This window comes from Pagrus pagrus (genome assembly GCF_965226575.1).
Source record: "Pagrus pagrus genome assembly, chromosome: 9".
Lineage (NCBI taxonomy): Eukaryota > Metazoa > Chordata > Actinopteri > Spariformes > Sparidae > Pagrus > Pagrus pagrus.
This window is the reverse complement of record NC_140193.1, coordinates 16,385,113-16,411,976: the sequence shown is the minus strand read 5'-3', so window position 1 is coordinate 16,411,976 and position 26,864 is coordinate 16,385,113. Positions and strand designations below refer to the sequence as shown.

Sequence of the window (26,864 nt, the reverse complement as noted above, 5' to 3'; positions counted from 1 at the left end):
AGGAGGGCACGTTTTGTTAACGAAAGGAAGCTGGGTTTAGATTGATGCACGCAGATAAGCAAGTGCCAACATTTTATGCATTTCTTCATGCAGACTTTTCAGTTCTATAGTATACTGTATATCTCAGTGTATGCAGCAGATGTTGGTATGCAGAAGAAGCAGACAGACAGCTGTTACCTTTCATGCGTGATGAAAACCACTGAGACATGTCCTCTGCACATTCATTATAGTGCCTTCGTCCACTGCTATGGCACGTTTCCCCCACACAACTTACCTAATTGATGTGTTAGTTAATTGGCTAGTTACTTATACTAAACTGGCAATAGACAAGTTTGTTTGGTTGAATGTGTCACTAGGAAGTAAATGTTGATTGCACATCTAGATTAGTTTCCTCTAAACCTCGCTCTCACCATGTAATTTTGCCTGCCACTGGGCACCAAATCTCCCGGGAAAGCGAAGGCTGGCTGGCAGCCTGACACCATTTCTATCTGCTTTCACATCTCCATTTCGGCAGTATGGTTCCCCTGTTTCCAGAATCCCGTGCTTGTGTGGGTTTCCTCCAAGTGCTCAGGTTTCCCCCACCATCACAACATGTAAATTAGGTTAATCTGGTCGACTAGTCCAAGTCACTGCCTTAGATCTGGAGTTGGTCCCTGAGCGATGTACATTTGGCTGCCCACTGCTCTCATGCAAAAGACAAGTTTCACCACATTGTACATTGATTGCGTGTGATGAATAAAATCATTCTTCTTCCATTGTAGACTAAATGAATGAATAAACTCAGATTTTGTAGTTGCGACTCTGAGGAAAACAGAAACGATACGGTTGTCTTTGTAACAGCGGTGCCGACAATAATACCACTTGGAAAAGTTGTCTGTTTCCACTTTGAACAAGTTTGTCATGTGAAAGGAGTTGTATTAGGGCCTTTCAGCTTTTTTCTTGGTTTTCTTGCTATAAGAAGTTAGTTAGTTCACACTTGCAGCTCTTGTTAGTACCTTTTTCAGCAAAAATGCTGAAAGAAATCAAGTGTATTATTACCTGGTACACAAGTTAGTGACTAGCTACTAAACATAGTAGAGCATTTAGCAGCTAAAGAATTAGGACATTTTCATCAGGAGTTGGTGGAGACCAAAAGCTGATTTTTAAGGATAGTGAAGATCGGACTAACATTTGTCAGGTGATCACAAACTCAATCAATTGATGATGGACAACAGTCTTAGTACTTGTTTTTCTACTACGTTGTTGTCTCTGGTTCCTTTAAATGCTGCCCCTTGCTGCAACAAATTTAAACGTGACATTTCAGGCTCTTCACTCTCCTGTCTGTCCTTACAGGAACTCCAGAAAAGAGCTGAATGACATCCGGTTTGAATTCACTCCTGGCCGAGGTAAGAGCTCTGTCTGTGTGGATATGAAAGTGCTGCTCCTCTTGTGATAACATCTTCAGGCAATGTGTATTGTTTGTGTGTAATGGGTAATGGCAGTGTTTGTGCTCTTGACAGTATCTAATTCAATATCTAACACAATTACCTGCTAAGTGGAATGTTTCAGGCCCAATATTTGTCATGTTATTCCCTCTCAAGATACCGCTGACGGCGTTTCCCAGGAACTGTTCTCCGCCGGCCTGGTCAACGGGCACGATGTTGTTATTGGTAATGTTCCACCTCTTTATTCTGGTAAATTATGTTGTCTGAGTCTGTAGTCATCTGAGCCCATGAGCCATAACACATCACTTAGAGGTCATCAGGCTTTTACTGGAAAATGCAAAGATGGGCACTTATTCACTCTGCTCCATCGAACCTGACATAACTACAATTGATAGAAATAACTCATATTTTCTACGCACATTGCATCTGATTATAATAACCTTCATATAGTGGGAACTTATTTTCCTAGTGTTGATATTGCCACTAGACATATTTTATAGTGTCGTACAACACGTACTGAAAGGTTGTTTGATATTATTTGAGCATGTTGTTGTTGTCTGCCCTCTGTATTACAGTTGCTGCTAACCTTCAGAAGATTGTAGATGACCCAACTACCTACAAAGTATTGACCTTTAAGCTGGTGAGTTTCCAGATGATTGATGTTGATCACACCCTCCCGGGTTGGTCCTGGCTGACAATGTGCAGCCGTAAACAGCTCGCTGATGAGAGGCTCAGTGAGGGATGTGAGAGCTGGAGTTTATTAGGAAGGCAGCAAACAGCCCAAATAGCTTCAGCGTTTAAAGAATGTTGTGTCGGTGGAGGAAATATAACTAGATTCTCGCCCTCTTTTGGTACGTTGTTAAAAAAAAAAAAGGTATGTTGACGGAATAAAAAAAGCGCAACACAGTCCAGAACCTGCTGCGCTGTCTTGTAATTCATCTTCAAAAGATTGGATAAGACCGTTTCTGTGGTACTAACATTGCAGCCGAGAGACTGTTCCCTAGATGTTTCCTTCACGAGTTGCAGGTAAACAGCAACAAGAAGGCAAGACAAGTTTATTTATAGCATCATTCAGACACAAGGCAATATAAAGTGGTTTGGAGAGGCATAAAAATGCTTTGAAATAAGACTTTAAAGGTGCATTATGTAGTTTTTGGGAAGAAACTTTAATCAGAAGAGAAAGATCTTCAGTGAGTTTTTTGTGCCTAAACATACATATTCACCCCTCTCTATTTAATCATTCAAGGAAGGGATTTGAATCAAAAATTGGAAAATCTGACCCCATCACTACAGGAGAGAGTTGATATGACAAAAAAATAAGTTTAAAAATGTTTAATTCCTTTAAACTTTTAATTATTCTGGGCACTTTTTACAGTACTGACACAGAGCAAATGATAACTTTAAGAATAAAATAAAAACATTCTCATTAATACATTTTCTTTTCTATACCTACATGTACATGTTACTCTGTGTAGTTAGGATATCTAGTAATATAATATATTGCCAAAATAAAATAAGATACACACTAAACTGTGTTTGAAGTTAACATTGCATGTTTAAATACAAATATACTATTTAGAGTTTGTGTGTAGGTGGACATTTTGATGTGTGTCCAGTCATAAACCAGCTTCTATTTCCTGGCAAGAGCTTTAACAGGAAGACAAAAAGGCTGCGATGGCATTTCTGCCTCAGGGATTTTAAAGAGGTTTTTTTTTTTAATATTGAGTATCTTCTTATACTGAGCTCCATCCAGTATCTATTTTTGTCATGTTTTTTTTGTCTTGTGTAACTCAGCTGCAACATACATGTAACCATCAGGAAGCTTTCTTTCTTTCTCTCTTTCTTTCTTTTAATCCGCGATGCATCTTGTTATGTCGTAATTGAAATGCTGGCTGCTGTTTCGTTATCTGTTTGCTCCACAGTTCACCTGTGGGTCACTGATTTTGAGTACAGTAATGTGTATAAGAGGTCTGCATGTGAGCTGCAGCAGAGGAGAGGACAGATGAAGACTGCCACTTTAAGAAGTCACCTTTGCATGACTATGGAAGGGACACTGACATTTGTGAAAAAAGACACATTGATGTCAGTCCTTCTGGGTTGCACAAAAAAAATGTAAATTGTGCTTTTTGTTGACCTTTCTGTATTTATGTGTAAACAACATCTGTGCTTCGGGTCACAGTGCTTTACAAAGTGACCTTTCTGCCACGTTTGCTTCATCAGCAGCTTCTGAGTGCTGCAGGTGGACCGGTCTCTCTCTCGAGAGTCAAAGCGAGGGCAGTCAGTGCACAGTGGGCACAACATGTAGATATATGGACATGCTTTCATTTCCATATGTTAACTCTGCTCCACTGCAGACTGTGTTAAAACTGCCTTTCTGAGCAAAGAGTTACGAGGGCAGTGTCACAAAACCAAGGTAGGGAGAATAATTGCCCTAGCTGGGGGAACCGTTTGTAACACTTTATGTGGACAATTTATGGTGTGGGTTGCACAGGAGCAGCTTTATGACTTAACTGAACAAGAGGTCACTATAGACTCAGTGTTTTCATTCATCATCGTTTCCTCCATGTTGATCAGACAGAGCTCTTCAGACCTCCAGAGAGATGGATTGTTTCTTTTCGATCAGGTGTGAATTGTTACAGCACATTGGTTTGTCCAATGAGGAAAGCTAAATGAAAAAGACAAACTCTCTGGAACACAAATCAAAATATACGCTGCCTGTATTACTGCCTAAAAATGTGCCTGACGTCAGTCGCTCGAAGGATGAACTGTCAGTAATATAAATGTTGTGTTTAGTCACTGGGAGCTGTAAAGTGATGATGCACTGGACACCCAAACATAGCATGAGCCTCAATGAGCATTTCACCCGTGCGTGACTGCTCGTATTCTTAAATTATGGGCAGAATGTTGCTGCTCTAAAAGCCTCCGCCCCGCTGGGAAGGCTTCCTATCTGATTTTGGAACCTGGCTGCAGGGCTTTGTTCCCACTCAGCCACAGGAGTACAGAGGCTGGGCACAGATGTTGCGTGATAGGGCCAGGCTCACAGTCGGTGTTCCCATTCATCCCAAAGTTGTTGGATGGGAATGAGGTCAAGGGCTCTGTGTGGACCAGTCAGGTTCCATTACTTAGAGCACAGGAGCATTTTTATGTTAAAACAGGAAACAGTCTTTTCCAAAGTATTGCCACAAAATACAGGCACACTATGTACTAAAATATCCCAATATCCCACTTCCTCCTACCAGTCTGAAGCATGAAAAGCAGCTCCCGTCCAAAAGTAAATGTATTGTGCATAGGAGGTTTCACAGAATAATCGAGTAGTTGATTATGAAATCTAGTAGTCATAACTAGCTAATCAGAGCTTTTAAAATGTCCTTCTAACAACAGAAGGTGGACATAACTTTAGTTGTTGCTGAACATATATGTGTTTGAACAATAATTTTCTACATTAAGCCATGTTAAATAAACAGAATTTAAGGTATTTAGAGAAGGAAAGACTGGCGGATGTTTGAAGGATAGGGGCAGAAAAAAATAAGCTGCTGTAGGCGGTGGGGGCACCAGCATGCAGAAAGGGAGCTGGAGCCTTTTAATCAAGATCTCCACATTGTTATTAGGTGAAAATATGATACATACCCTTTTCACACTGGACAAATAAACACCACAAACATCCAGCTAACACTTGTCTTCAATGAAAAAGGCAGCAATTGGCATTCATTCCAGGTCAAATTACTCTGTAGTAGTCACAGGTGTTCAACAGCTCTAGCTCCGATCGGCAGTGAATATATACACCGATCATTATGACCACCTGCCTAATATTGTGAAGGTTCCCCTTGTGCAGCCAAAACAGCTCTGAGCTGTCAAGACATGGACTTAAGAGCTCTGAGGGTGTCCTGTGGTGTCTGTCACCAGGGCGTTTTATAGTGGATCCTCTGGGTCCTGTATGTTGGGGGGTGGGGCCTCCATGGATCAGACCTGCTCCACCACGTCTTACAGATGCTCGATCAGATTGGGATCTGGGATCTGGAGGCCCGGTCAGCACCTAGGGCCCTTCATTGTGTTCCTCGAGCTGTTCCTGAGCAGTGTTTGCGGTGTGTCAGGGCACATTGTCCTGCTGGGGGGCCACTGCCATCGGGTAGTGTTATTGTGATGAGGGGGTGTGCTTGGTCCACAACAGTGTTTGGATGGGTGGTGCGGGTCAAGTGGCATTCACATGAATGCCAGCAACCAAGGTTTCCCAGCAGAACATCACATTGTGATGAGATGATTAAACGTTATTCACGTCACCTGTCAGTGGTTTTAATGGTGTGGCTGATCTGTGTATATATATATATATATATATTTATAAAAGTAACCATGGTAACATTGTCCCTGGCCTCCATCCTGCTTCTACTCGCTGTTTTCTGGTTTGTCTGTGTCTGCACACCAGAAGAAAATAAAAGAATGGAAAGGCAAAATCATCTACCAGCAATGACAAAAGATTAAATTGCCTATTTTCACTGGGTTGTCCCACTTTACCCACAACCTGCATAAATGCACTCATTTTGGTGTAAGAATGGCTGTTTTAATGTGCGCAAACTACAAAGGATGAAGGCACTGAGACTTAAAAATATGACTTTATTTTCACATAAAGTCCAACTGCATAATAAGGATGCACTTACCTTATATACTGCAGCAAAAGTGGCCCCAATATCGACCTTATTAAACAGATTGGGTGTTGTCCAGATAGGACACATTCTCACTCACTGTCATAAAATTGTAATAATCCAATGTTACAAACCTTCCTGAACAATATAATTGACATTTGCACAGCCTGAAAAGATTGTTGATGAGCTGGCTCTGTTCATAATTCAAAATAAGGCTGACAATATGCTATATTTTTCTCATTGTCAACAAAACCAACAATTTCCGGTCTTAATACTTTCTGAAGTTCCTACCCTGTTTGAGCTGCTCAGTCCTAAGCCCATGTGTTCCTGCTGAAGGGTGTCACACTACAGCTGCTCAAGAGATTTTGCGGGATTAGTTCTGCTGATGGAGATGACAGTGTCAGGATGCGATGTAGCCCCGTTGACCCTCCCGATGTCTCCCTTCTCCTCATGCAGGCATCCGGCTGCGACGACACGGAGATCCCGGACGAGGTGAAGCTGATCGGCTTTGCACAGCTAAGCGTTTGCTGATGCCCTCTTCATGCCTGAAGCAGGTGAGACAGGGGAGACAGTTCAGGGCACACAGACTGAGGAACACACCACCATCTTCCCCAAACACCCTCCCTGAAAACTCACTCCTCCTCCTCCTCCCCTCCTTCACTCCTTTCACCTTCCCCTGAGGCCAAGCTCCACCTCCAAGCTACACCTCCTTAGCGCCGACTTTCCTGCTCACTGCCCCCTGACCTTTAACCTTAAAAGCATTCCACCGCCCAGCGCACAGACGGGATCAGGAAACAGCCCAGGAACCTAAAGATGTACTCAGGTGGTGACATGAGGTGATTAAGATGTAGCTTTGAATGTCTATTTATTTGTATTTTTCTCATTTTTGTTTTGTTTTTCACCTTATTACGTTTGTGTTCATCAAAGCTCTCATTATTTATTGAAATGAGAAGATATATTTTTACTTTTTGTTTCTCACGCTGTTTTGTTGCCACACTGAAAAAAAACCCCAAACAAATTTGCTTTTTGACTCTCATCTCACAAACCCTACTCATTTGTGACGTTTCCCTGAGGTCTTTGTCAGAATGTAAGATTCAGTTAATTTATGGAGTAAAGCACATTTTCATAATAACATAATGAATGTCTGAAAAGGAGAAAGAATTGTATTTCTGTGTCAAGACCTGTTTTCCATTGACAAGAAGGGAACTCTTCGCTTGATTGTGCAGAAAAAACAAAACAAAACGAGACCCGGATGCTACTGTGTATAATTTGCTGCTCTCGACAGTGCTAATGCTTCAAAATGTTAGAGGTGCCTTGTTCATTTTTCTGTGCCTAAGAAAGTAAAGTGAGACCACATGAAGAGCAGAAACCGCTGATTACCATTTCATAAATGTATTACTATTACAGCAATGACACAAATCAAGTATCTTAACTTCATGAGACAAGCTACGAAGCACTTTCGGGCTGAGTGTGTGCACCCGACCAGCAGATGCTTAGCCCCCCGGAGACAAGACAAATAAAATGTAACGGAACCTGTAGTCAGTTAATCAGCTCTGGTTGTGTTCAGACGCCAGGTTAATAGACGAAAAACCACAACTGTTTGATTTTCTCGCTCTGTCCTGCTGCACTACAAAACCTTTTCGTTCCCAAAAAAATATAGTAGTTTCTAAAATGTACTGTATGACAATGCATCTGAGGATGAAACCAAAAGGCAACTATTGAAAGGGTGACGAGCCATTTGTTTGTCCAAACAAAGTCCAGTAGTACTAAATTATTTTTAAAGTATTGAGGTGGTAAATATTAACTTCTACTAAATTCTTTATTATGAAGTAATTTATTGTGTTTTTTTATGTACAGTATGAGTACCATTTCAGCATATTACCCCTGTTCCCTCTCTGTAATCAGCTGATGTCAAGTTTCTGACGAGGAGCAACAATAAAGAATTGCTATTATTTGGAAACGGTGTGGAGTTTTTATTATTAGCTGAGTGTCACTGCTGCCCACTTGTTTCATGGTACCAGGCACCATACAGTTTTATACAATACATGTAGTTGGGGGTCCCTGCTCTTACTCTCTATCAGCTAAGGGGTCACTGGCCTGATAAATGTTGAAGACCCCGGCAATAAAGCAAACAGACGGCTGCTTTTGACAAAGTCTGTCTTCGGTGTCAATTCCAAAGAAACAAATCCAGGCTTGTGTTTGTTGTTAGTGAAATGGCTTTAAAGTGAGACTTGATTTACACCTTCTTCCTCTTACAAGTTGCATTTCTGAGCAATAAAATGCACAAATCAATGCCCTCAAGGGATTTTTATTGCTGCGACTTTACTTGGTCTGGCGTGACCGGTAGCAGCTTATAGTGGCAGATGTTGAGCAAACTTTAGATCGATATTACTGTGTGACTGACGACATGGAGTGAGTGTGCTGACAGCGTTCACCACGTAATTTGCATTTTCTGTCGCCAAATCTGTTCTTGTTCAGGAATAAAACAACCTGCAATTTACAGATACGACTTTATACAAAACCTGCAAAGTGAGCCTCTGCCGATGGGAACTTGAAGAAAGCAACACGTAGAAGCAGTAATATTACTTTAATTATTCAAGTATTTGTTTTTTAATATAAAAAACAGACAATATATGACAACAACCCCTTGCGGGATAGATGCTTTCACAGTAAATGTCACGTCAGCTTATAATACTACAAAACCTTTGAAAAAAAAGGAAATTTGGCAATGAAAGCCACGTTTGCTGAGGAACAAAATGTCAGTAGCAGTGCTTCAGTAATCACTGATATGCCAGATACATATGATAATACATCCAGTCTGTAGCTACACTTGAACTCGTACTTGCACAACATGGTACTGTATTTCTCTTGATGTGCGGAGGAGTTGATGAGCTGCTGACGTACAGAATACATAACCGAGAGCAGCAGCTTGAGTAATGAGGAGCTGGGAGCTGCAAAACACAATTAGCTTATATAAAAAATGTCAATGAGAAGAAGAGGAAAAAAAGCAAAGTGAATCAAGAAAAGTCAAGAAAAACATCAGACATTTGCTGAAAAGAAGAGGGCATCCAGGGAATTCAGCCATGACTTCCTTATTACCAATGCTGGAGAAACAATATTGATTGAAAAGTATAAAACTCTGTTTGGAGACTGATAATATACCGCAGCTTTTATTTTTAGATCTGTATTCAGCTCTGTTCATGATAAAGATGACGGGGGGGACAGCAGCACGAGCATCCATGTAGTTTTATCTCAACAGAGGTTCTGGTTTGTTGTTGGATTAGATTAACTTTGCATTTGTTCTGGAGCTCCCCATTCATTTGTAACTAATACTTTTTAAAAGCACAATTTCAAGTAGTGATACAGCAATTTAATACTTGCACAGAAATCCCCTTCGGCCTGCACTCCTGCGGGAGGGTCAGTCAGGCAGCAGCCGTGCAGCTGCTTGAGATTCAGTGTCCTGCTCAAGGACACTTTAACAGGGCAGAGGGTTGTCAGTGTGAGGGCTCGAACCAAGGTCGCCTGCTTTAAACAACGCCTCCACTCGTTAGGCCACACTACTTCACGCTTAAAGGGACAGTTCACCCCCAAAATTAAAAAATACATATTTTTCCTTGCCTGAAGTGCTGTTCATCCATCGAGATTGCTTTGGTGTGAGTTTGCCTGAGAAACGTCTGCCCTCTCTCAGCCTGTTGTGCTCGTCAGAACCCGATCTGTACCGATCCGTTCTGTGCCTGTTTTAAATTATCCGACAAAAGTTTTTATGCAAAACATTGGTTGCAAATGTATTAATTTTCTGTATGCAATCTGTGTTAGGATTATTATGGTCTTAAAGAAACATTAATAGAGCAAGAGAGTAGAGAGTGATATGTACAGTATATCCAGTTTATTATTCAATCAAAGTATGAAAACTACATGTTTCAGATAGTTTTTCAATATGAAAGTTGCTGTTAATAATATACATCACCGTATAAAATGTTATACAAATAATGATTTATTATGAATTCACAGTGTAAGTGTTATAGCTATATCCCCCAGCTATTTTTAATTTAGATGTCAAATTTTCTCTCTACGTCTCTTTTTTTCCTATATTAAAACAATACTTGCTTGTCTTATCATCCTATTTTAATGAGGATGGCATAAAAGGACCTTTCTCTCTCTCTCTCTCTCTCTCTCTAATTGTTAGGGGGCGCTGTCATCTCCTGACATCTCTAATAGGATGTCTGAAAGACATTTGAATAAATTCTATATTTTTTATCATTTCTACAAATTTGCAAAGAAAGACATTTTGTTACCTTAATTTAAAAGATTTAGCGAGAGTAGGCTTGTTTCCTTATCAGTCATCCGCGTCACGTAACCTTCTTTGTAAGACAGAACCATGTGCAGAACGGATCGGGCAGCTGGCACAGATCAGGTACTAACAACGCTTCCTTCTGTGAGGTAATATGTGTCGTAGAGGTTCAGTAGAAAATAGTTCCTACGTGAAACTGCTCACAACAAGGTCTGTGGATTACTTGAGTAACCAGGTTATGATTTCTGGAAAGAGTCATTGCAGTTGGGTTTTTTTCAAATATATATATATATATTTTTTGCGCTTTGAGCACCACAAGCAGATCTAGTTCCATCACATTCATGAGAGGGCAGACATCTCTCTGGCGGATATCTCCAAAACCCGGCAACTCACACCGAAACAATCTAGATGGAGAAACAGCACTACATGAAAGAGGGTATTCATGTGTTGCTTTTTATATTTTGAGGTGAAGTGTGGCTTTGAAGGTGCAACATGTAAGAATTGGCAGCATGTCGAATTCATACAAAATAAATAGGAGGCAGCATATCGCGAGAGCAACCGCTGACTGCTGCTAACTGTAGCTGAGCAGTTAGTGGTCCAGACTGGAAGCTCGGTGTGGTATTATGACACAGGACGGGCCATGGCTAGCTGGTTAGCACGCTAACTTCAGTAGATCACAATACAAAGAGTGTTATTTCTTCTCATTCTGTTGATAATTTTAGTTAATTTTTGAATGTTTTTAGACTAAAATTGTTACATGTTGCACCTTGAATGCTGATTGATTTAATGCTTAGAAAAAATATTCAGCTCGACCTGGAACACATGAACAAAAAACAATGACTTTCAGTAACAACACCACATTTTGATTATGCATGAGAATACGCGCTTTACAAGCCTCATGCATTCATTAACAATCGTGAGGTGTAATCAGCAGAAACAGACGTATATGGATGTTAATGAAAACATCTGTCATGAAATCAAGACTCGCAGCAGCCCTCAATGTTTTTACATTTCTCAGTGTGATGAAACTTGAGGAAAAAGGCAAAAAAAAAGGAGAAATAGTTAAGTTGTAGTTCAGCGGTCCTCATGTCCTCTAACATCTCAGGTGCTTCTTGCTGGACATGTCGTTCCAAATGCGGTGCATCTCCTCCGGGGAGATCTGGTGCACAGTGATAACCCGTCTGTACCTGCACAGACTGTAGGCCATTTTCCAGTGATTAAAACCACTGTTCTGATACGGGTGTATACCCAGCTTACGCAAACACAGTCCCACATACACATCCTCCAGGTGCAACAGTCTTGTGTGTAAGGAAGTCTTGTAGATTAAGTCGGCTACGTCTGCTGAGAACACGTAGCCGGTGCCCGAGCAGAAAGGAGGGTATTTACTCTCAGGGTACAAGTCCCTGGACATGTACCATTTACTGCGCATGTCCCTGATGGGACCACCGTTTATAACATAGCCGGTGAAATATCTCCTCCTTGGCTTGGTGGTGGGCTTCAGGAGCTTGTAGATCAGATTGTCCATGTTGACAAAGATGTCGCTGTCTGTCTTCATGATGTACTGCGCTTTGGGGCAGAAGGTAGCCACCCAGCGCATGCCCATCATGGTCTTGAGCGTGAGGTTGTGGTAGGAGTCGATAAAGTCCTCCACCACGATGTCATGGAAGATCTGGCTCTCCTGCTCCACCATCTGGTTGAGGACGGAGTCTGTGTTCCTGCCCAGCAGAAAGATGGTGAGGACGTGGACGTCGCTGAAGGTGCTCTCGTCCCCCCAGGTCTCCCGGATGGCCTGCCGCGCATCGAACTCCTTGTGCGTGGTGCTGATGAGGATGACCAGGAAGGGAGTGACGTCTTCGCACTTCTTCGGCTCGTTGATGACAAACTCAAAGGCATGTGGGTTAAGGGGGCGGGTGTGGATGTTGGTGAAGGTGATGTTCTTGTTGACTTGTTTCACAGTCTTACGTATAGGCACAGACATGTGGCCGACATAAGTGGACGTAGGGCGAGATATACTCAAGTACCACAGAGCACTCGCCCAGCAGACCACTGTCAACAGGTATAAACATGACACTTTTGAAGGCATTATGCTGCATTTAGGTGTATTTTGATGAGCTGGATCTTATAAGGCTTTCTTTCCATTAGCAATGTTTCATCCGGCGAGGCAGCATGAAGCTGCTCCAGCACGCAGTTTGACATTAATTGTCAGTAATGGATTGCTTCAGAGAGAAGTGATGCTGTTTGCGTTTTAATGCAGAGCACTTTAAAACCAGATTGATGTCCAATTTTTCTTGGCGACACTTTTGCTTCTCCATTTACATCTGAAAGAGAGAAAGACAGAAACGGTGCATTAATATATACATCCAGAGAGGCACGAAAAATATGTATAATGAGTAATATTTGAATAACTCATGAGAGAAACATTGCAGTTTTTTCTTCAAACCCAATAAACTCAGCAGTGGCCACTCAAATATGAATTAAAGGCGCACAAAACCACTTTCCTGTCAGCGACTAAAGCAACAAGTCAAACAAATGAGGAAATGCTGCTGAGTATCATCTTATATTTATACAATAAATAACCTCAATTACTGTCGAAACACTGCAGAGGAACTTGACACATCAAACCCATCATTTCGGTGCTGGAGCCAAAAATCATCACAACACAATTTCAAAAATTAATTTGTTTCCTCTGAGTAAATCTAGTTGGAGTAACAAAGGAAAGGACTCAGATGAAATCAATATCTTATAAATTACAAAAGTGGTTGAAGCACACGTGAGAACGATTGCAGTGCCATCAGCCGTCTAGCAAAATGACTCATCATCAGACAGATTGATGTTATTCATTGTTGAAGTTTAGTTATTATTCAGTGGCAGCACACACTGTGATGGGCAGATTTGTGTTACAGCCTCAATCTACAACGGGCCAACTTCCCTTTGTGATGATTTGACCGTGATGTTGACTGTGACGGTGATTTTTATTTTAATTTTTTTTCTCACATTCAGTGACAAACAACACTGAATAATTTGATGGTTATGATAATGAAGCAGATTTTGGACATCTTGCTGTTCAGTGTTGCAGATGCCTCAAACTGCGACATATTTCCCTGGAGATGTTGTTTTGTTCATTGGTAGAGTCAGTCCTGCTTTTAAAATGTTACTAGATGCACAGACATATTAGATAAATGTATCAAGGCAAAAGCACTCACTAAGCTCTATGAGTATTAAACTGTTATATATCATCAGATTATTAAAACTAATCCTTTAAATCGCAAGTAATATTTAACTTTTGTCATTGGTAGAGGTGAAGATAATTTAAACTACTGTCTATACTATTGGTTAGTTTATTCTATAACAATGGTTCAGTCTTATATGTTTTGCAGGGGAAAAAAGTCACTACTGATTACGTAATTAGCTGTTAAATAAGTGTTTACTGAATACAAAAGCAAAATATTTCCCTTTTTGAAGTGTAATCGAAGCATACATAGGAATGACATGGAAAAACTACCTAAAAACATGTACTGTATTTACAATTACTGATCGACAGTTGCTTATTAACACATCCAACAGACACGGAGTAACATGATCATTCATTTGGAGTCGGGTTTGTGTCCACCTGGTAAATGTAAGTCTAATAATCATCTCTTTTTGCTCTGTTTTTGGTCCCCACCACCTCCTCAGGAAAATATCTGGCTCTATAGCTGCTAAATGCTCCACTATATTCAACAGCTGGCCCCAACCCATCCCGTTCTAATGCTCCTGTGCGTGCTGTGTAAACACCAACACTCCCCCGGTTCTCTGAATTTCCAGTTCGGATCTCAAGCTTTACAGCTAACTGAGCTAACTAGCTAACGGCAGCTATTCTAGCCCCTGTTTGTCTTAAGTGTGATATAAGTGTAGATAGTTACATGACACCAGCCGACACCAGTTTGTTTTATCTAAACATAAGCCAAAGCCATCAATAACATTACTTCTCTGTTACTTTATTACTACAAATTGAATTAATGCTCATATCTGTATATCAATGAGTTATAGATTTATCTTGTATCAAGACTTCACAAATGATGACATTTTCATACATGATCTTACTTCACAGTTTGACATTTCACAAGAGCCGAAAAATGCCCTTTTCATCTCCAACCAAAAGCAAAAAAAAAGGCGGTTTACAAGCTCTCTTGTTCGGTGGCTCAAAGGGGCTGTGGGGTTGGCAGCATTCTGCATGACAGCGTGATATGGTGGCACAAAGGGAACAACGTGCCATGATAAGCCTTTGCCCCTGGGGTGTTTTTTTTCTTCAGTGCAGCACTGTTATACTGTCTGCCTGTTACTGAGCGGACAGAAATTTGGCATGCCTGCTTTTGAGCAGTCGTTCTGCAGCGTGGACACTGAAATGGCAGTTGTTTGTGGTTTTCTGCAGGTGGCTGAGCAGCTACAGTATATGATAGCATGCATTCTGCCTTTTGAAGGTCTCTGTGACTTTTCTTTTCACTCTGCGAAGGCAGATCATACGATTTACTTCACAGGAGGAAGGCCGTAATGCAACACGACCGTATCTCTATTTCCATCTTCAAAGCTGGAGCGAAGCAAAAGCTGGTCTGAGAATACAAATGCAGCCGTAATGACATGGTTCAAACGTCGTTTAAAGATAGACTACAATTACATGCAGTCGGTACTAGTGTTGTACACAAAGGTAAAAAAGGATACATACATGTTATGAACACAGTGTCTTCCTTGTACTAGAAGTTAATCTGTCACATTATTTGGTGATGATTAGTCATGATAATTCAATAAAAGAGATGTTGCCAACTGTTGTGATGATCAATTAATTGGTTTGGTTTGTAATTCTTGAGAAAACTAAAGACAAAATTCTTAGATTCATGCTTCTTAAATGTGAATATTTCTGCTTCATTAAAATGTAATATCTTTGGGTTGTGAACAAAACAAGACATTTGAAGACATTATCTTGGGCTTTGAGAAACACTGATAGACATTTTTCACAATTTTCTGACATTTTATAGACCAAACAACCAAGCAAATTAATCAGGAAAAAAATTGACAGATGACTTGACAATAAAAATAATCATTAGTTGCAGCCCTAACAAGATGTTGCACGACAAGACTTGCTCCGCTGCTGACAATCCACAAGCTCGAGGTGGAGAGGGTCAGCTCCCTTAATTTCCCTTAATTTAATCACATATTTTAGTTCCCCAAACCTCACCAAATATTTGACTTCCCTAAACCTAACGTATATCGTAGTTCCCTTAACCTAACCCAACATTTTAGTTCCCTTAACCTAACCAAACACTGCAAATACACAGAAAATAGCCACACACACATACAGCGGAGTTACGCATACTGCACACATATTGCACTGATACTACATATTTATATTTATCCTGTATGATACTGTATATTTTCATATTGTACATTGTAAATCTTGTGTGTATTTTTTTAATCCTCTTTATATCCTTATATTTTTTTTTACTTATACCTAGTGTTTCATTGTGCAACAGCATTCAGACTGGAAGGCAAAGGAAGAATTTCATTGTTTTTTTAACAGTGCATATGACATAAAATACTGTTTTTTATTGGACTTTTATGCCTACGTATTATGACAAACACACTTTATCTTGCACTGCGACTACATCTGCTCTGTTTATTTGGTGTCGGTTTGAGAATATATTTGAGAGCAGTCAAACAAATGCTGTTGTTCCTCAGTTTATTTTGTAGGGAACCCTTTTCTCTGGAGTCTTCTAACAAAACTCCTGTGTTGAGGAGTATGTGTATATGTGCTCTCAATATCAGACTTCTCCGCCTCTTGTGAAATTACTGTTAGATCTCGCAGGATTTGGAGAAGCAAACAATCGTTCCCCTTTAACAACAGTTTAGTCAGACGCAGGAAAAACAAAGAGACGACCAATATTTTCTAATACCAGGGGAGGGCGGAGGGTCAGGTGGAGTGCAGACAGAAAAACAGAAGGACGACCAAGCAGTGACTGTTTGCTCTGAGGGTTAATAACATTGTGAAAACAGAAAACTACAAATAAACAAGCCACATATGTATGTGTACACAGGTTCGAATACACAATAACAAGGACCAGCTGGTGGCAAGCAGTCGCCGTGTCCCACATTGTCACTTTGAAATCTCACTTTCCAGACCGAAGCAAAATATTTATGAGACAGAACTGAGGCAATGTTTATGTGACAGTTCATTCGGCTGCCAGTCTGTAAAACAACCTCCAGTGGCTCTCAGAACAATCATTTTTAAGCTGGTCTGGGGCTCTCATGTGCACACGCACCAGCAGATTGAAAGTACTACTCATTGAGTTTGATGCAGAAGAAAGTACATGTACTTCTGCTAAATGTCTGTTATTAATTAGCTCAGAATGAACGCAAAACTGCAGTGAGAAATAATCCATAATGTCTTTTTTCTATGAAGAGCTTGTTAATTGACAACCAAATGATGAATCACTTATCTGTGTGATTATAATGGTCATGATGATTGTGCATCATTCAGTGCGTCACTTAAGATTCAACATCAGACGTTCTTATCTCTGTGGGTGTGACAGAGAGACATAAATGGGCCTATTTGTAATAGAATCAGGCGGCTGCATTTCTCAGTCTTAAAACAGTTAAATATGAGCTTGATATAGGGGGGAGATAAGATATAGGATGAGCTGGAAGGTGTAGAGATGTATTATCAATAACCTTTTTGTGCAACAACCTGACCCAGTGTTATCATGCTTTCTGCTTCACCAGAGTTTCTAAAGCAACATTTGACCTCAAACATAAAGTGGCAATATGAAGATTCTCTACAAAGAAGCTGCCATAGACTAGCCGGTGGGGGATTTTAAATAGCATCATGTGAATAATATGTTATGAAAAAATGTTTTTTTTAAACAGACAAAAACAGTTTCATCTGTAAATGTGCCTGAACCAGAGTTATTGGATTTCAGTGTTGTGGCTGAGGACAACTTTGCTTCAAGCTTCAAGCTGTTTATCATAATCTCAAAACAGGGGCATTGGCGGGGCACTACAGGGTTGTGACAGATGCTGCAATCCACTGCAAGTCGGAAGTCGATATTTCCCAGCCGGTATTTTGCCAAGGTGTGCAAGTGTGTCTGCATAAATCAAGCATCAAATGAATGTAAATGAAAATAGCAACTATAAAGTTGTTACAGCACGTTTCACGACAGAAACACCGCATTAAGTAAAAAGCGATGAAAGTTCATTGTTCACTGTGTGTGTGTGTGTGTGTGTGTGTGTGTGTGTGTGTCGCCATACTGCTGTGATATTATGTGCGTTTATGTTGATGAAGTAGGATTTGGTGGACCAAGTATGCAATTACCCACATCTGTACGATGTGTTATTCTTAGATATTGCACCTATAAGGTATTTCAATCACCTTTTAATTTTCCATCTATTTCTATTACTTAACTTTAATGTAAACAGTCACATTTAATGCAAAGTTTTTCTATAATATTGAGTTGTTAGAAATTAATGACTTTTATGTATAATACTTGAATATTAAAAACTTGAAAAACACATGTTTACATGTATGTAAAAGTTTCTCTTAAAGCAACATTATGTAACTTTTTACTTTAAAATAACAGCTAAAATCATGTTGATGCTACAGTGTCTTGTAACAGGGTGAATGGTGTCTCTGTCTATCACTTGTTTCTGCACTGTGTAACTTCAGTGAGAGGGCAGGATCACAGCGCCACATACATGTTTACTTCAACATACAAGTTTTCAACACATAACATTGTTATGACTTAATGAGTTTTGTTTGCAGTCAGCATCTACATTACATCTGACAAACTGTTACACACCTGGGATTTGTAATTATGACAGTTGGTGTTGCGCTCAGAAACTTTGGGGGGCGCCAATTTCCACATAATGTTGCTTTAACTTTGTGTGTAATTAATTGAATAAACATAAAATGTGTGAGTCTGCATTAATCTAACTAGTTTTCAATGTATTCACATAGACTCAACATAGTAGAAAAAACATTGCATTAAATGTGACACTTTACATTCAAATTAGATGAAAACATGTTCAAATGTAATCAAAAGACTTAATGTCACTGTTCAAGCCAAATTATTATTTCTTGATTGGAGGCTAGTACATAAAGTGTGTGAACAATTACATTTATCTCCGCAGACACGTGGTTAAAAAGTCTGGTCACTCTCTGGTTTCTTGCATTTGTGGGAGCTGAGATGTGGCTCAAGCTTGTGTTTAGATTTCTGGAGCATGGAGCGGAGCCCGCAGGCAGGTCGCCAGACCTTCACAGAGCTATTATTCCAATCAGTTTCCATAATACTGGATGTCACACAGAGACTCAGTCATAAAACCTCCCTCTCTGTGTGACCAGATTGAGCCAGTGACTGGCAGAAAGGATAGTGAACTATAAAGCAGACTGCATCAGGAGGAGTACGGTCGCACTGGACCTTCAGGACATGAAATGTGCACGAGAAACACAACAGAGGGGCGAATGAAATGAGGAAATAATTAGCCTGCACTACCAACAGAGACTCAATTTATCATGATTTATTATATGGCAGGAGGTAAACTTATATGGAGAGCACGCTGCAAAGACAGCCATTCATCAAGACACGACATTTCTTTCTGCAAGCCTCTGGGTGAACTGTTTGGCGGGCTGGTTTCTAAAAAGGACCTATTACGCTCTCCTCTGCACACGACAAAAATGTTTTGATTCATGGCCCCCTGACTGTCCATAGACAGGACTCTAAATTGTTTTTCCAATAACAACATCTCAGAGCTAATAGATTGCCAGATTGAATTAACTGGTTCATGCGAAGCTGGAGCACTGAGGAGCGCCTGTGTCCCAAATTTAAATTGATTACCTTGGCTTTCATTCGTCACATCACTCTTTGAATATTGCTGCTTATACTTTTAATCACACAGCACACCACTCGCAGAACTTTGGAGATAATAAGATTAATGGTAATCCTGCATGCTTTGCATCTTAAAGGTGCACTATAGTTCAGTCAAACAACTCACGTTTGAAATGCTTATTAGAGCAGCAAAACATAGTTAGAGTTTGGCGTCTAGGCTCCGACCTCATCACTCCCCGCAGATATGTTTACACAGAGATATTGGGGAGTGATGAGCACAACATCTTGAACCCCCTGGTCGGAGCCCACAGGTGGATGCTGGGGAAGAAATTTTAATCATGAGAGATCGTCATTGACTGAATAAACTGAATAAACATAGTGACCTTAAAGGACAACACAATTTCATACTTTTTTACTTTGTTTATATTTGGCAGACACTGCTACAGCACCAAAAATGTAATATTTCTGAGCTTGCATTACTACCTCGTTTGAAGTTTTTGAGTTTGAATTTCTTCTCCAAAATGACATAGTGCCCCTTTAATAACTTATGTAGTTTTCAGTATGAAGGTTAGAGTCCTCCTTTCTTTCACTCAAACCTTCCATTTAAAATGTGGATTAAACCCTAGCATGGCTCATGCTCATGTGTATTTTCTCCACAATAACAAACAACTGAATGCGATATTAAACTCTGATGACAGGAGCAGAGACGTGTGAAAAATGATATGAAAATCGGCGCACAGCAGGCGGCAAAGTCTTAAATCTCCCTGCCAGCATTATGTCGCTGAAAGCCACATTTGAGAGCTTATAGCCGAGATTTCATCGACCTTGAGAAAGAAAAGAGAGTGACCGAGCGCACATATTCAGAGCCATTAAAAGGTTTTTTTCCACAACATTTACTTTGAAGCTCTCTGTGTTTTATGAGCCATTTATCTGAAAGAACACAAATCAAACACAAAGCCAAACTGAAAAGACAATTTTCAGACTATAGCACCACATCCCTTAAACGAGAATGAGCCTGTAAAGCTTTCTTATCACACTGTCTCCATAAATCTCCATTCGAGAAAGACTGTAGTGTTGTAAGATCTGTTGTTCTGCAGGCACAGATGGCAGCCCTGGTCGATATTCATGTATTAGTATACTGTAGTGACATTTATATCATTATTTATTTTCTCTGTGCTGCGCCTATCACCCTTCGTACTGTAAGTCTATCTAACCAAGTTGCTATGGTGACCTAAAGTGTTCAATATTGAACAAATGACGTGAATAAATGTCAGCTCATAAAAATAAGTCTCTTTTTATTTCACTATGAGATTCGCTGAATGGAGTCAGACTGAAGCAACAGTTAATCACATCACTGTCCTCTGCCCTGCTCGACGTGACGAGTAGACGGAGACAGCGTGATGGAAGGTGGATTCATGAAATCAAATAGTTGTTGGAAAAAGGACACTTTGCAATAACAACTGCTGCAATTAAATACAAATGAAAAGCAATAACTATTATTGTTAAAAGTTAAAAAAAACATTGGATTGTTTTCCTTTTACATTATCAAAGATCTCCTCCAAACATACCACATATTAAAATGCTAAGTTTAGAATAATACTTTGTGTCTGATGTGTTGTTTTTTTCACAATAAAGTTTAAGACTCCAATAAAAATCAAGTTTTAACTTTGTTAAACGTCCATATGGTGTTTTCTTTTTTACATGATAGAAGACATCATGAGTAAAACAAGCAGTCAACACCATGACTGAGCATTTCTGCTTTGGAATTGCAGTGCACTGATAATTGGTAGTTTGGCAATCTAGGTTTCCTAACGCTCACGGGTCAGAGGCCGGGGTAATTTGCGTATTCATAGAACCTTGAATAATTAAAGAGGAAAGGTTTTAGGAGTTCAGTACATCCAAGCCATTTTAAGGCTGTGAAGGGAATTTTTCACAGAAAAAGTCAGCTCAGTCGCCAGGATATAATGTTAGCACTTCACCTCTGCAAACCACAGACACGTCCAAGTCTGTATGTATAATATGCTAGGTACTATATTGACATTTGTACAGAACATGTAATATCGTGCTCACATTACATGTTTATTACCTGACTTTCACATCAGAAGGTGGAGGGGAAGGTTGCAGCTCCCAGTTACAGGCATTTCTGCATTTATAAGTGTGAACCTACCGGATATTTTTGACAGTGTCCACAGCGTTTCAAGATTTGTAAGCATGGCACTACTGGATATTTTTAAGGAGAGCTCAGGACAATTTCCAGCTGTATTTATGGCGACCAAAACAGGTATTTTAAGCCAAACCATGATGTTTTCCTAACCCTTACCGAGTGGTTTTATGTGCGTAAACCTAACCAGAGCATAAGCACAGCAATGTGTCAAGAGAGAAATATAAAATTGAAGTTTAACTTATCTGTGGTTTTGCAGGAACTTACTTTGCTAATATTTAGTCTGGTGAAAGGGTTAAAAAAAGAGACAAATTTGTCATTTTTGAGGAACAGAGATGAGTTTTCAGAGTATCAATGCCGGGAAAGGAACTTAAAATAAAAGAGAAGCACATCTACTTATTCTCCCTCATTAAAAAATTCAAACTCTATGGATGGGCAAGTATATTTTTTCTTATTAAAAACTTCAGACACAAGATATCTCCTACTGTACTTCACTGAAAACCCAATTTTCAGTGTCTCTCTGTGTCTGTTTCCAAGTTTCCACATCACACTTGTGAGCTTGTAAGCTACATATTGGACCACACCTGACCTCCAAACTAGTTGTGATGTCCCAAAATCCTGCTCATATGTACATGAGTACAACTCAGATTTAAGGTGAGCACAGAGAAAACTGCCGTCCTTCAGCGGATGAATGTGAAAACTACGTTCTCGCGTCAAACACATGCGTCATTCTGCACATAGAAGGTCAAACATCCAGCAGACTCTTCCCCGCCCCACAGGTCTTATCTTGTTATCTTGTCTCACATGAATTGATGTAGTTCCTTGAAATAAGAAAACTCGTTCTGATGCTGCAGTAACAGACGAATCAGTGTCTCCATCCCTCTGCAGAGGGAGATGAAATTTGATTTGAAACCAGCCAAACAAAAGAACCAGACTCTATTTTCCACAGACTCCTTTCTTCTTTACTGCTCCCTGACTCAAACATTAGGGGAATATTGTCATTTACATATTTGACGCTCAGGGCTTTGTCTAAATAGTGTTCTGCTATTATGGCGAGCTAAACATTGGAGGAAAATCCATACTGGCAATTAAACGAGTGAAACTACATTAAGCTGAATGAAAACTTTTGATGGATTAAAAAACATAAAACTGGCATCACAGAGACTTTAAACCACTGGGAGAGCTGAGGTCCCTCCAGTATTGTTACAGAAAAGTAATCAGTTAATAAATGTTGATACTCCAACCAAATCTCTGTAGCAAATCTGTAAAACACAGATTTGCTTGGGTGGATTGAAGATTGCTCTGTACTGTATACATAACTCCAGTAAAATGCAGGATTGGCTTTAAAATGGGCAGATTGCAGCAATAACTATTATTTTTCATGCATATTAGGGAAGTGAAGTGTAACAAGTCTACTCAGGGACTGCTGTTGATGGTTGTTCAGGTTTCATGATCACAGAAATACAAAATGTGCTTTGAATCAGAAGGGAAAGGCACTTAATATTCATATACACTTAGTGAAAGGGCCGTGCATGGCTAAATTTGTGTTCAATCAATCTCACTGATGGAAGATGTAGTGAAATGTAAGAAACTTGGCTATCTGATAAACCAGCTCGCAGACTTGGATGGGAGTCATTGTAACTTAGACTCGAGCCGACTCAGGTCACTATTTTGATGACTTGCAACTTGACTCGAAAGAAACTAAATGACGTGAGACTCGACTTGGACTTTGAAGTTAAAGGTCTGATTGATATCACTTTTATGTATACAAATCTTTGTATGTCTTTTTTGTTTTATTTTTTTCAAATAATACATCTACAAGGTTAGCGTTAGCAACATTAGCTATTGGACCAAATGGCTCAAATGATGTCAAACGAGTCATTGCGCAGGGGTTGTGACATCCCAAAAATGTATTTACCATTTTACAGTTGCTTTTTTTCTCAATGTAAGCTTATGGGAACAAGTGTTTTTGGGCCACAGTGCATCATGTGACAATGACAAGGTTTGGCCACTACGAAAACTGTCTTCAAAGCCTGGCGCTTTTCCTGGAGGCTTGAAAAGAAGGGGGGAGATGTAATACCACATTTAGTGGCTGAATGTTATCAATAACACCTTGAAACACTTGACTTTACTGGTTTTTTTTGTTCTCAGTTCATTTTGTTTTATTTTTGTTTGTTTGAAAGTGATAAGGAATATTTTGACTTGACTTGCCAAAGAAAAAATGACTCGGGACTGATGATTGAGACTTGGACCAAATGACTTGTCTGCCGGCTGCTGTCCCACGTCTTAGCAACTGGCATGGCAGGCCTGTCACGCTATAGCCTACAAGTGTTGATGTATAAAACTTGATGTCCGCTTGGGAAAATATCCCATGCATCAATCAAGAACAACACTGTGCCTGATTTGAGATATTTTTTTAAACTGATGTGGAAAACTACTCCTGTACCCTCAACAGTCTCTCAGAAAAACACAAGAAATGCAACTTCTGGAAGACAAGTGAAGCAAATCCGATGTGTAAACTCCAAAAACTTTGTTATAATTGATTTGAGTAACTTTCAACAATGTCCTGAGTTATGATTAATGCATTCAAATAAGTGATTCACCAAACAAAAAGAGGAGCGCTTCCTTTAAACACTGTTGCTGCTTGAGACGATTTAGGCAGCAATTATGCTCCTCTGAACACATATTTGGAAAAACAAATTAGGAGTTTATAAATTCAATTTCTGAAATTCAACACTGCAACAATCTTCTGAGCCGGACAGTTTGTTGTGCTGAACTTTGTATAAGAGTTGATTCCTAATTCCAGTGTATTTAGTTGTTCATTAGCATGATATGTTCCCTGGGAATCCTCCACTGTATTATTAACAAGACAGAAAATGGAGATTCTGAAGGGATCCCAACTTCAGACACCGGCTTGTTAAACTGCTGTTGCTAATTTTAATCCCGGGCATAGCGGAGGCTGTCTGAAACAATAAGATTCATATCCAGGTTTCAAGGAAGATGACAGGCAGGCAGGCGGTCGGTGCCAGAGGAGTAATAACGTTGACAGACAAACTAGAGGAGGGATAAAGAGCAGAGTCGAAGATCCTGACTCAATGGTTTCACCACAGGGACAGCTTCCACCTTTCTGGCATCAGGTATTCCCAAAAATTATTAGAGATGAGGCAGCATGAGTTGGTTTTCAAAGCAGAGCTGCCGGCAAACAGGAGGCTGGCATCCTGCTGGGACGATGCCAGCTTTCTTTCTCCCTGAACAGATGCTGCCAGTGTCCACTGTTCTTTGTTCCCCCCTCCACTCACAGACTGCACACAGAATAAAAATGCTCACCTTGATGCCAGTAGAGGACATAATGTAGTTAACCAAACAACAACTTTTTGCCTGTTTTGAATCAACCGACCCCAGAGAAAAAAATCAATTCTTCGATGCATTCTCAGATTATGTCTTGATACAGAAAAGCCAATAAACAAGAATTTAAAATCCAATTCCTCAACACATTGACTGCCTGAAACTAGGCTGCTTTGTTAACTTTGGTGTAAGCCTCTTTTCATTTCATAAAACTTTTGTCCCGTCAAATGAGGTGTGTCCACAGTCTGGTGACACAGGCTCACACCACATAGAAGTGCATAAAGTCGTCATTTAGTATTGTAGCAAACAAGGGCATCACTTTCTGTTGAGAAGTGGTGGGGAAAATGTTTTAAATGGTCTTCAATGAGCTCAATTTTAGGCAATGCGGTGTCCAAGAATAAAAAATAGAGGAGACATTAGAAACTACTTAAGCAAGCCACTCTGCAGCCTACTGTGTTGGCTATAGCGTATCTAATTATGTACCATAAAATCCAGCAAATAAGACGCAACAATCTTAATATGTCTGCAAACATTAGGCTATTCTAGGTAGTTAACCAGCTAGCTAATCAGTCCATCACGTGATTTTATATTACATGCTGATCACATCTATTATCTAATAAACAAAAGCCGTTGTCGGCTGTTGGTTAGCCTTAGTTTATCATCCATGTACAAGTTAGGTTAGGCAGGTCATATAAAGGCATCAGTAATAAATTAAAAGTTTCATTATCTGTTAAAAGCTCCTTTTTAAAGGTAATTTAAAGGGCAACTCCACCAATTTCACACATTAAAGTGTGTTTACAGGTCTTGGAGAGTACTACCGCATATGTGAAAAAAGTAGTATAAAGCCTTTTGTGGCTCCAGAGGAAGCTGCACGTTATCTGATTTATTGCCTCTAGTGATGTCACTCAGTGGCTAAGATGCATTGTGGGTAATGCAGGCGCCAGGTTTTGAAAAGAAAGAAGAATGTGTGGAATAAATAATGTGATGTTCTGGTTCCGCTCTCCATTTTGATCATTTTTTACATTACCCACAATGCAATGTAGCTACTGAGTGACATCGCTGAAGGAAATTTATCAGATTGCATGCAGCTTCCTCTGGAACCACAAAAGGCTTTACACAACTTTTTTCATGTATCCCCAAGACCTTCAAACACACATAAATGTGTAAAAAATGGTGGAGTGACCCTTTAAGTAAATGTCGATACTAATACTTTTCTGACTGCATAACTGCTACTTATAACAGGGTATTTCCACACTTTAGTATTGCTACTTCACTTAAGTAATACATCTTCCACCGTTGCCATCTGCCTTGTGACAAAATGAGCGAGTAGTTTCTCATTTCTCAATTCATGACAGTATGAAAATGGATTATACAATTATACAAAAGTACAAGTGACATTTTCTTGGATTCCCGTATTGCTCCAGATGCTGTCGAAAGATACATTTAGTTGATGTGGATGAGGGAACAAAGACAGGTAGTTCCTTCGGGACCAGATGTCAATCAGTGAGGCACTTGCTTGTTTCATTTGTCAGAGCTCGTTCCATACAACTAAAATTTGCATACATTTGGTCTGAAACTTTTACATGCCCAGCTGCTTCTCATAAACGTCAATGACGACCGGAGGTGTATCTCTATGTGCTGTCCAACAAATGATTCCTTGCAGTTAAATCAACAAACAGCCTTTATTTCTTCATCGTGTACTTATTCTCCACGTGTGCAACATTTGTCTGTACATTATTAAAATTGTAATACGAGCAAATTATTTATGATCACATTGCTGTCTGTTTCTTCTCTTGTCCTGAGTAATGCGATGTGAAGGACCCTCATTAGTAAGGCCAGGACACTAAATTAAACAGGACACGACATTGCGCAGTACAGCAATCAAACTGTAATCCTCTGATCCCTCTCGCAGTGGGACTCTCTTTCCAACAGAAAAAGAAACAAACACTGGTGAGAATGGCATCTTCTAACCTCGAAAAATCGTGACTCTCCATACATACTTTCAGTTTTTCATATATTGTTAAAATTAGATGTAAGCTACATATTAGACAATTAGACTACAATTAGATGATTAATGTACAGAGAAATCCACTTTTCCCCACATGTTTCATATTTTTTTACTCCATGAAACAACTGGTCATAAAGTGTTCATGT

General features: G+C 39.8%; 2 protein-coding genes across 3 annotated transcripts in view; one reads left to right on the top strand and one right to left on the bottom strand.

The window, feature by feature from the left end:
• Nucleotides 1-8,012, top strand: part of stk39 (serine threonine kinase 39) — a 30,315-nt gene extending 22,303 nt beyond the window's left edge. For both annotated transcript variants that reach the window (XM_084361840.1, XM_084361839.1), the window contains 4 exons: nucleotides 1,333-1,385; nucleotides 1,581-1,649; nucleotides 2,000-2,064; nucleotides 6,518-8,012. In XM_084361840.1, the coding sequence (XP_084217966.1) occupies nucleotides 1,333-1,385; nucleotides 1,581-1,649; nucleotides 2,000-2,064; nucleotides 6,518-6,592 (262 nt within the window). In that variant the 3' untranslated portion in view covers nucleotides 6,593-8,012. The remainder of the gene's footprint in view (nucleotides 1-1,332; nucleotides 1,386-1,580; nucleotides 1,650-1,999; nucleotides 2,065-6,517) is intronic.
• Nucleotides 8,013-8,632: 620 nt separating this feature from the next.
• Nucleotides 8,633-26,864, bottom strand: part of b3galt1b (UDP-Gal:betaGlcNAc beta 1,3-galactosyltransferase, polypeptide 1b) — a 61,363-nt gene continuing 43,131 nt past the window's right edge. Inside the window, exon 2 of the mRNA XM_084362566.1 lies at nucleotides 8,633-12,670. Within this exon, the coding sequence (XP_084218692.1) occupies nucleotides 11,446-12,435 (990 nt within the window). The 5' untranslated portion in view covers nucleotides 12,436-12,670 and the 3' untranslated portion in view covers nucleotides 8,633-11,445. The remainder of the gene's footprint in view (nucleotides 12,671-26,864) is intronic.